This window comes from Haliotis rufescens, unplaced genomic scaffold (assembly GCF_023055435.1).
Source record: "Haliotis rufescens isolate VD_foot unplaced genomic scaffold, xgHalRufe1.0.p SCAF_17, whole genome shotgun sequence".
In the NCBI taxonomy this organism is placed as follows: Eukaryota; Metazoa; Mollusca; class Gastropoda; order Lepetellida; family Haliotidae; genus Haliotis; species Haliotis rufescens.
In genome coordinates, this window is record NW_025963857.1 from 5,241,526 (window position 1) to 5,251,631 (window position 10,106).

General features: G+C 38.9%; 1 protein-coding gene across 1 annotated transcript; it reads right to left on the reverse strand.

Moving 5' to 3' along the window:
• Positions 1 to 2,904: 2,904 nt before the first annotated feature.
• Positions 2,905 to 7,944, reverse strand: LOC124143164. The gene is made up of 2 exons (XM_046512051.2): positions 7,569 to 7,944; positions 2,905 to 4,652 (listed from the first exon to the last, which is right to left on the reverse strand). Exons 1-2 carry the CDS (start codon positions 7,927 to 7,929, stop codon positions 4,411 to 4,413), a joined length of 603 nt encoding a protein of 200 aa, XP_046368007.2. The 5' UTR covers positions 7,930 to 7,944; the 3' UTR covers positions 2,905 to 4,410.
• Positions 7,945 to 10,106: the final 2,162 nt, after the last annotated feature.

Consider the following 10,106-nt stretch of genomic DNA (forward strand, 5'->3'; position numbering starts at 1 on the left):
CACTCAGACACAGTAGACTGACTCCGAGCCGGCCAGTCTTTGTTTTAGCCCCTTAATCCCGAGCGCCAGGCAGGGTAACATCAAGTACCGTCTTTTGGTATGACGCGGCCGGGGATGGGGTCCTCGACTTTCCCCTCCCAGGCAGATGCTCTACCACTAGACCACAGAGGCGGTCTGAAGCAAGAGTTGAGAGCTTGCGTGTAAATGTATAATGAAAATCAACAATACTAGCCCAGAACTGAGATCGCGTTCGTCTCAAGCTTTCTCGTCCTTAAAGTAAGAATAATGTAGATACAAAAGACAAAAAGCGACTTGTGCGTTATAGAGTTTATTCCAGGAGCAGAGTTCAGTTCAGTTCAAACTAGGAGATTTTACGTGCGCTTTCCGACTAATAGCGTATTTCGCACACGGGGAAGCACTTTATACTATTGGGAGAAAAAAAGCGTAATGAATAAATAAAGAAGTGCGACCCAAAAAAATGTAACTTTTACAGACCTAATCTAATAAAGCTGCGGGGGGAGGGGGTTTGGCTGGGTGGTAAAAAAGTACTCAAAATTATGGAAAAGTTTGGGCGTGGGTTCGGAGGGAGGGGGTCAAGCGTGGGAAGGCACGGCGTTGGCGGGCGAGCATGGTGCTTAGCGACGAGATCCTCCCAGGAGGTCCAACGCAGCTACCGGGGGTGTCTGGGTGGTAGGGAGGGAAGTCTCTATCTCCATGTCGAGGACTGGAGGAGGAATCTTCTTTACCCGTGGGGGCCCCTTCTTCTGCGCCGGGCGGGGAGCAGGAGGTTTAGGGGCTGGGGCTCGGGCCATCTGAGGCTTGGTCTTAGCCGGGGCTTTGACCAGATGTCTCTTCCTTTGACCAAGGTCGAAGGAGATGGAGAGCGTGGAGGTGTTGGACTTGTAGGAAGTCCTGAGGGAGTAGTCCCCAACCCGGTAGGCCAGCAAGGGCTCCAGGATGGAGACAAGCTCCCTCGGTAACGACATTGAGAGGCCTCTCATTGTCAGCTTGGTGGTTTGGAGAGCTTGGAAGGACGTGTGCGAGGGGCGAGAGTCCAAGCCAAGATGTGGAGCAGAGTATATATGTGGTACCTATATAGATAATGATAGGTTGTACACAGATGGAATAATACAGTATCGCAGATATTAATAACATACATAGGTTTAAGTAAATGGAACATGTCTATAGAGATTACACATACAACAACATATAAACGAAAAACAAGTATCGCCAACGCTAGTAAGACGAAAATGGTGTTGCTGGCGTTGCGCAAGCAACTACAAGTATCTGGTGTCACCAGTAGCAAAACTCCCACATTTACAACAAAAACTCAAATGTTATTCAGGTAACGACACGTGAAAGGAGCTTACCTCACAGAACTCTTAAAAGGGAGGGGTCCAAAATATCAAAATCCTCTCAGTGTAGAGTTTACTGCCTGCAACATACTACCCCCTGGACAACGCCCTCCCCCCCCCCCCCGACCCCCACCCGACCCCCCCCCACCCCTTCCCCCCCACCCCCCACCCCCCACCCCCCACCCCCCACCCCACCCCACCCGTTTATAACAAACATGCTTGTAACGAACCGACGTATATAACGAACTTATTTTTAGTTCCGGCCATTGGAGTGAGAGTGAGTAAGGTTTTACGCCACTTTTAGCAATATTCCAGCAATATCACGGCGGAGAACACCAGAAATGGGCTTCACACATTGTGCCCATGTGGGGAATCGAACCCGGGTCTTCAGCGTGACGAGCGAAGGCTTTAACCACTAGGCTACCCCCCCGCCACCAAAATTTATAACAGAGGCAGAGTGATTTGGATGACTCTGCCCTGCGGTTACACTGACCAAACTTTTGACGTGGTAGATTGCACAGGTCGAATTGAGTCATTATTGTTTCAGGTTTATGACTAAGATTGACTTGCCATAATATATTTTCATATGTTGTTCTTGGATTTAACAAGGCTCGCATAGCTAACCTAATAAATGTATATTGAAAGGGGACTTAAACTAATTGAAACAAAGAAAAATAAGGGCCTTGCGCCACCGGTTATTCTAATTTTGGTGCCCATTTGCTTAAGTAATGAAATCCGTGAGACCCTAGTGACATGACATGACATGACATGACTGTATGCAACCCATGTTTGTCGTAAGAGCCGACTGACGGGATCGGGTGGTCAGGCTCGCTGATTTGGTTGATGCATGTCATCGTATGCCGATGATTCGATGCTCATGATATCGACCGCTGGATTGATTGGCCCAGACTCGATTATTTACAGACCAAATATGTTAAGCATAATTACATATGGTATTTTATGAAATATCACATCCTCAAGGAATACTCGAGCAAATGGCACACTATAACAGAGCAATTTGACAGCCTTTCATTGAACTGTCAAAATTGACATTCACGAACACGGGGTAATTGCAAGGTCCAATTGTGATGGCTCGGGGATGTTGGGGCGTTAGGTCTTGGTGCCGAAACTATTCTGTCTCTGGCAGTTATTTTTCAAAGCTGATCTTTCTTCATAACGTTCTTATTTCAGGATCCCCGACCGGAGAATATGTCGACTCCTGATGTGAAGTTGTTGGACGTTGTCTATTTGCATACACTGAACAAGAAAATCCCGAGATTCTCAAAAGAAGGTGCAAAACGTTGAGCGACAGGTGTGTTTGGGCGAGCTGTCCCAAAACAAACCGGGGACAACAATTTTAGTCATTACGTGACATGATGCCACCATTCCTTAAATACATTGTTTTCTCGAAATGTAGCTCTAATCCCAATGATCACAATAAGGTGAAATACAATCAAGTTGTCTCTGAAGATAAAAAAAAAAATAGAATAAGAAAATGTTACATCGTCATCATCATAAATATACCTTCAATTGCCCCAAGTAACAAAATGTCATGACTAAATGTAGAATATAACCCATCAAAATTCGGGTTAACCCATGCTTGTCGTAAGAGGCGACTGACGGGATCTGGTGGTCAGGCTCGCTGATTTGGTTGATGCATGTAATCGTATCCCAATTGCGTGGACTAATGCTTATGATATCAATCATTGGATTGTCAGGGTACAGACCGCCGTCATATAGCTGGAATACTGACGTAGTGTGGCGTTAAACAACAAACAAACAAACAACATGCAGCATACCCACGATTTACAAGTTCAGTGTAAAGAAAGAAAACAGAAGAGGGCTGAAAAAATACACCCTCAGCGTACTCCGAAATAAGTTGCAAAATAGTGTGCTGTTACACTGAGTCTAAACACATCCTTGACGGTTCCATACATTTGTTTTAGAACATTAAATACCATGATATCCCTTATTTAAAAAGAAGTGAAATTTTTCTCCGTTTAAAAATCTATGAAAGCTAAAAAATACGCCATTTTAATTATAATGTGATATTATTATATGATAGTGAGTGAGTGAGTATGGTTTTACGCCGCTTCACACATTGTGCCCATGTGGGGAATCGAACCCAGGTCTTCAGCGTGACGAGCGAACGCTTTAACCACTAGGCTACCCGACCGCCCCCATTATATAAAAATGATATTTATTACTTTAGAAACTGCCCTTTTTTCAGAATTTTAAAAGTTACCAAAGTGAATGTTGTTCACCGCCGCAGTCAGTAACTTTCCAGGCGTATGCCTAATGATTCCCAGGCCTAGCCTAATTATCAAAATGCTCGCTCGTCACGCAGAAGGCCGGGGTTGATTCGTTGCATGGGAGCAGTGGAGACCATTTGTGGTATCTACTGCTGTGATAAAGCTGGTAAACTGGTAACAGCGGGGTAAACCCCAACTCACTCACACACTCTGCTGTACTCTGAACACCATTCATCGTATACACATCCCATGTTGCATTGGCGGCGGAACGAGGAGCCATGGCTAGCAACTCGCTTCTGACCACGCCCATATACGGAGACCTTAAGTTGAAGGCAAACTGTTGAACCTATAGTCCTCGCCTCTTGACATAGAATATCGTTATTATTAATGAAAGACGATAGCTGCATGTGGGTTAATACACTTAAAGCAAAAAAACGCCGTTCAAGCGACAAGAAATATTACCTTCAGTAATGACAAAAAATGCATTGTGCGATTTTTCTAGAAATATCCTTTTTGTTCTCATTGAGTTCTCATCACGTGACTACAATCCGGGCAAAGGTCAACAGTCAGGTGACTGCGAGCGGCTTTATTTAGCAGGGTGTGCAACGTACGTTCAGCCGTGTATGAAATACGCATAATGTCGGAAAGCGCACGTTAAAGTAAGTAAATAAGCGTACGCTCATTACCAGAACCGACTGAAAGATAAACGTGCACATGATGTATTTAAAAAGCGCTATTGATCTAGTTGAGATGCACACACTGCTAAATATAATCGTGCGAGGACTATAACTTTTTCTATCACATTATTTTTTCATGATGATCTCATATACATCCCATGATGGATTAGCGACGGGGTCAAGGGCCACGGCCAGCAGCTCGCAACTGACCACGCCCATTGAGGGAGACCTGGTGTTGAAGGCGTTGCAAGTCGCCTTACGGAGACACATCTTGGCACAGTCGAGGTTCCGGATGTTTTCATGGCTGGCGATGATGTTGTGAGACTCCCTGGCTCCTGTGCTGTGACGACTGAACACGGCATATGATACTGAAACATATTAAGGGATGTATACTATAAGATGTATGAGTTCAGTTGAGTTTAAATTCTGCTTATCTCCAGAACAGTACTTAACAGAAATAACAGACAGAAATCTTACAGTGTGTTTTACACGTTTTAGATTATATAGATTAAATATGCGTTTTTGTCCTTTTTGCCCCACATTTATTGAAAACGCATACCATTTTATGCTTATCTGTCCATGTTATGAATCGCTCAGAACAAAATATTTCCAAGGTTTAACCCAAAACATCAATACACTAATCAAGCTCCTCCGTTCTAACGAGCAACAAAAGAATACTATCCTATACACTAATTATGGTTTACGACTTCGCAACCGTCTTTGTACAAATGATGTTTAATTATTCTTGAGGTTATTTGCCTTTATTAATCAAATGCTTTAATCTCTTCCTTTTGTGTTATGATGCGATTTGTTTTTCACAAAATTGTACACGTGCACATCTCTGTGCATATAAGTCTGCATGTTTATACTTGTACATGTACAAAATTGTATATATACATAATATTATTGTATGTATATGGACCTAGGGCCTGAATACAATAAATGATGATGAATTTTTAATAATTTTTTTTATAAAACATGTTTCACTCCCATTGTATGTGTCAGTGTGACACTCAAGTGACATAGGCGTCTCTAGTTTCACGAGCATGCTAAATAATTATCATGTACATTGAACAGAAAATGGTTAAAAAAATGGGTATTTTGACTTCTAATACAAATGCATCTGTTATTCAAAATGGACATCTATCATCATTTTTTAGGCTTGAGAGGGGATGTAGACAAGGAGATCCAATTTCACCCTATTTATTTATTATCGCTGTAGAAATTCTAGGTATTATGATAAGAACAAACCCAGATATAAAAGGTATAACACTTAACGATAAGGAAAGTAAACTAGGTCAGTATGCGGACGATGCTCAATTATTTCTGGATGGATCTGAAAAATGCCTTAATACTTCAATGGATACCCTCAACAATTTCTATCAAATGTCAGGACTTAAAATAAATGGAGAAAAAACAAAAGCAATTTGGATATGATCATTGTCTGAAAGTAATCTAGTTTTAGCACAAGACTTTAAACTTGATTGGCATAAGGGAGATTTTGAAATTTTAGGGATAACTTTAAATGCATCATTGAACGACCTTTTGGTAATGAATACTAGAAAAAGACTAGAACATATTAATAGACTACTAGCTAATTTGCGTAGAAGAACCTTAACTCTTATTGGAAAAATGACGGTTATCAAAACTCTTGCTATATCAACTCTGGTACACATCTTCTCGGCTCTACCCAATCCACCGAAAGCTTTTTTTAACGACCTAAACACATTAATTTTTAGATTCCTTTGGAATAACAAAAACGACAAAAATTAAGAGATCAACTATTAGAAGAAATTATGAAGATGGAGGTCTAAGGATGATAGATATTGAATGTGTTATTAATGCTCTCAAACTATCTTCATTTCAAAAGTATATAAAAAAGCATGAAGATTCTACAACAATCTTTCCTCTAAAACATCTTTTCAAACTTGGTTCTAATGCTGTAGAATGTTTATCTAAACATGACAACCATTATTGGAGAGATGTATTGTCTGCTTGGAAGATATTTTACCAAAAAATGAGTTTTTATGAATATGATTTAGACCACATTCTGAATCAACCACTCTGGCTGAATCATTTATTTAAATCATCTTATATTATAAAAAAACTGGTTTAATCAAGGTGTCCAGAGTGTTAGAGACCTTTGCGACAACAACGGTTTTCTTAGTTTTGAAAATTTCAAACAAAAATATAGATCCAGGGAACTTTTCTAGACTTTCAAAAATTACTGAACAATATTCCAAAGAGTTGGAGATTTCAAATCAGAGACAAAACCCTTGATGTTAATGTTGTTCAGCTGAACAATATATGTAAACACTGTTTTAATAACGTTAAAAAATCAAGGACTTTTTATGATGAACTAATTAGGAATGATACAGTACCGAAATCATTAGACCACTGGAATACGGTTTTTCCTCAAGGTTTGGATTGGAAAAATATACTTCTATGTTATAGAAAATGCACGCGCGATTGTAAACTTTTAGATTTTCAATATCGATTTATAAACAGAATAATTTACACTAAGAAAGAGTTACTCAAGATGAAACTTGTCGATGAAGATATTTGTACTTTCTCTAAAACTGCTTCTGAAGATATGTCTCATGTATATTTCGATTGCCAATCTGTTCAACAATTCTGGCTTAAAGTTGAAAACTTCCTAAATAACAACCTGCAAACAAATTTTATCCTTTCGAAACTTAATATCTTTTTTGGGTATTTCCACTCAAAACCATGTAACAAATCATATTATTATACTAGCAAAAAGATTCATCTACATATCAAACATAAAACAACAAGATTTATCTTTCGAGCAATTTCTTTCACTATTAAAAGACACAATTGTTTGGAAAGTTTTATCGCTAAAAAAATTAATCAATTTAACCAATATGCTCAGAAATGGCAAAACTTACATCTCATAATCTAACGAAGCAGTTGAAACATACTACCTGTTAATAAGTAATCATCTATTTCTTGTAAACAAATATTCATAATCTCCCTCTCAGTTTGAGAAAACGACATATCCTACACAACCTGCCTGTCCTCACCTATGAAAACTATAACTTGTGTTAATACTGTCATATATATACATGTTGATACCTACACTTGTAACAATATACATAAAATGGAATAATAAAAAAAAGATGGTAAAAAAGAAAAAAAAAGAGTTACAGACAGATAGCTGAATGTGTGTTCGAGGAGTGAAGTGACTAGAGAATTTGACAGGGGGGCTGTAATGTTGGCAGTCTCTCTCCCTCAACTGTGTTAGGTCACCTGAACTCCCTTACCTCCGCCTGTGTTGCGCACTGGGGCTCCCCTCACCGCCACTTCACACAAGGTCAAGGGCGCATCACCGGAGTTGTACTTGACAATTCTGACGTAACGTCCAATGGTGTTGACGGCGCAGGTCAAGTCTACCGTCAGACCGCTGCCCACCGTGCCTTCATGCAAATAGCAGACTTGTAGGCCGGTGTTGTTGCTGGTCATTGGGTCAGAAGCATGGACCTCCACAGTGAAGTTGGTTAATCTTTCGTCTGGATGGAAGAAAGCATATGGTAATAATATAGTCTGAAGTATCAGATACACACTTCTGTTCAACGTGAGGTGCATGTTGTGCATTAAAAAGACACACACGGACTGGGAAAACATGGCAAGACACACGTTTTAAAATGTACATATGAGGATGGACCATTAACTCCAAATCTGGTGTCTGGGTGAAAAGCAAATGTGGTAATATGTTTTTTCTCATGGTATTTCACTCGACACATGAAATATTCTCTATTTCCCCCGTCACGAGATGAGAGAAACATGATGTTTCAAAAGACATGGAATATCCTATTTATTATATACCTTTTGTGTAGTTGTCTAGCGGAAAATTGAATTATTTAATTACAAATGAAAAACCTTGAATCATATATTCACCCTACCTATCACATAGGGACGGTTCACCACCTCTGGTATTTGCAACTTAAGAAATAGTTTCGTGGTTGCAAAATCTTAAACTTCATAAACAAAAGTAACAAAATATATTTTAGGGTCACGAAAATTCTGTATCATACAAATAGATATGATTATATACAAAATCAACTTTAACAAAAAATAATCTTGAAAAGTACGAGACAGCTGTTGGAAGCGAAAGAAAACACGCTGGTCAAGTAACAAAAATGGCGCTTTGCAAAACGAACAGCCTCGATTGACGAGTTAATTGAGAAAATTACAGTTTATAACGAAACATTTTCAAGAGAATAACAAATGGCATGAAGCGACATTAACTCCATAAATTACTATCTGTCATTATTTTGCCTTATCAATGTGGAACGAACGTAAAAAGGTAGCCAACACTTTGTGTACGGGCCACCTAAAGGTTACTTCCAACTCTAAGAGTTTTTATAAATACGGGCCCAGACACTTACGATAAAGGGAGACAATTTGAGGGGAGGTAACTCTTGTGTGACAATAGCTCCGTCAAAGTGTTATGTTCACTGCAGTGAAACATTAAGTGTTATGAAAATATCCCTTTTCTCAACTTTGGACGACTCAGTCTTTCACACTGAAGTATATAATAAAATACAAATTGTAATTTGAATGCGGTACCTTCAAGATCCGGAATAGGAACACGGCACAATTCAGTTTAAATATTTATGTAATATAAAAGTAGAAAGCAAACATATGAAAACAAAACTAGAAATATGTCTTCCTGAAACATTTGTTATTGTCTTTAATGAATATGGGGTATTAAGTTGACACAATCATAATGGTATACATGATTCATAATAATTAATAGCTACATTGCTGTTGTATTACTTTAAAATGAAGTAGATCTGTGGAGACATGCAGATATTGCTAAAACTGAAACCCACAACGTTGTGAGTGCGTTTGTTATATTTAACCTCCCTAATAGTAATATGTTTACTCCTGTAGCCTGACACATAAATTAGTCACACTGTCCAAAAGTGCTAATATGTCCCTACATGGAAACTGTGTCAAGGTATTTACGCATATCATGACACAAATTTTGTTTACGTCTTTTCAACAATTACTCATCCCCATGTACCCATGTCCCTAAGTAATATTCTCATAACAAATAAGGCACGGTTTTCTTTTGGCGGATTCATGCAGACAGAGGAAGAAACCATTATCAAAACACCCCAATGCCGAATCTTTTTTCGTGATTTTCAAAAATCCAGTGAGGAAGAAGTGAAAATATTCAGGATTTTATCAACTCCGGGAAACGATATGATGGTGCGGATGGAAATATGTCATATACGTTTTTTTAAGAAAAGTACCGATATGCAGTCCCTGCACTGACGATGCTGTTCCGGAAGGGGAAATGGTAAAAATGGAGAAATCACAATATTGATCTGCCGCTATGCACGAATATATGCGACGTTTAGCGCTAAAGATATTGTTATTATTATGTGATAATTTTTAATATTGTATGATAATCTGCCATAAATCTGAGTATGCGCAAATATCTGACCATAGACTGAGAAAATTGAGATGCCAAAATCATTTTGATATTGATGCCAGAAATAAAGATACTTCATTATTAAACACAAAAGCATCTTTACTTCAAAACCTGGTAATAACAAAGTGTTGGACAAAGTTATTTACCATCTCAAAGATTACCCTTTCTGTAAACCCATGAAGAGGTCAAACAAACATTTAAAAAAATGAACCAGTGGCTCGGAACATATTTTCAATAAATGATTAAATTGTTATTAAAGAAGCTGATAAGCGAGGCGCTATAATATGGACAACAATTATTACCAAGCGCTCTAATTAGATGTCTTAAAAGATGAATCTCGTTACAGAAAACTTTCAGA

Excerpts from the sequence above, each read along its gene's own strand:
- LOC124143164 (XM_046512051.2), bottom strand. The coding sequence starts at position 7,929 with ATGTTTTCCCAGTCCGTGTGTGTCTTTTTAATGCACAACATGCACCTC. Across the intron at positions 4,653-7,568 it reads AGTGCGCAACACAGGCGGAG|TATCATATGCCGTGTTCAGT; the intron begins GTAAGGGAGTTC and ends AATATGTTTCAG.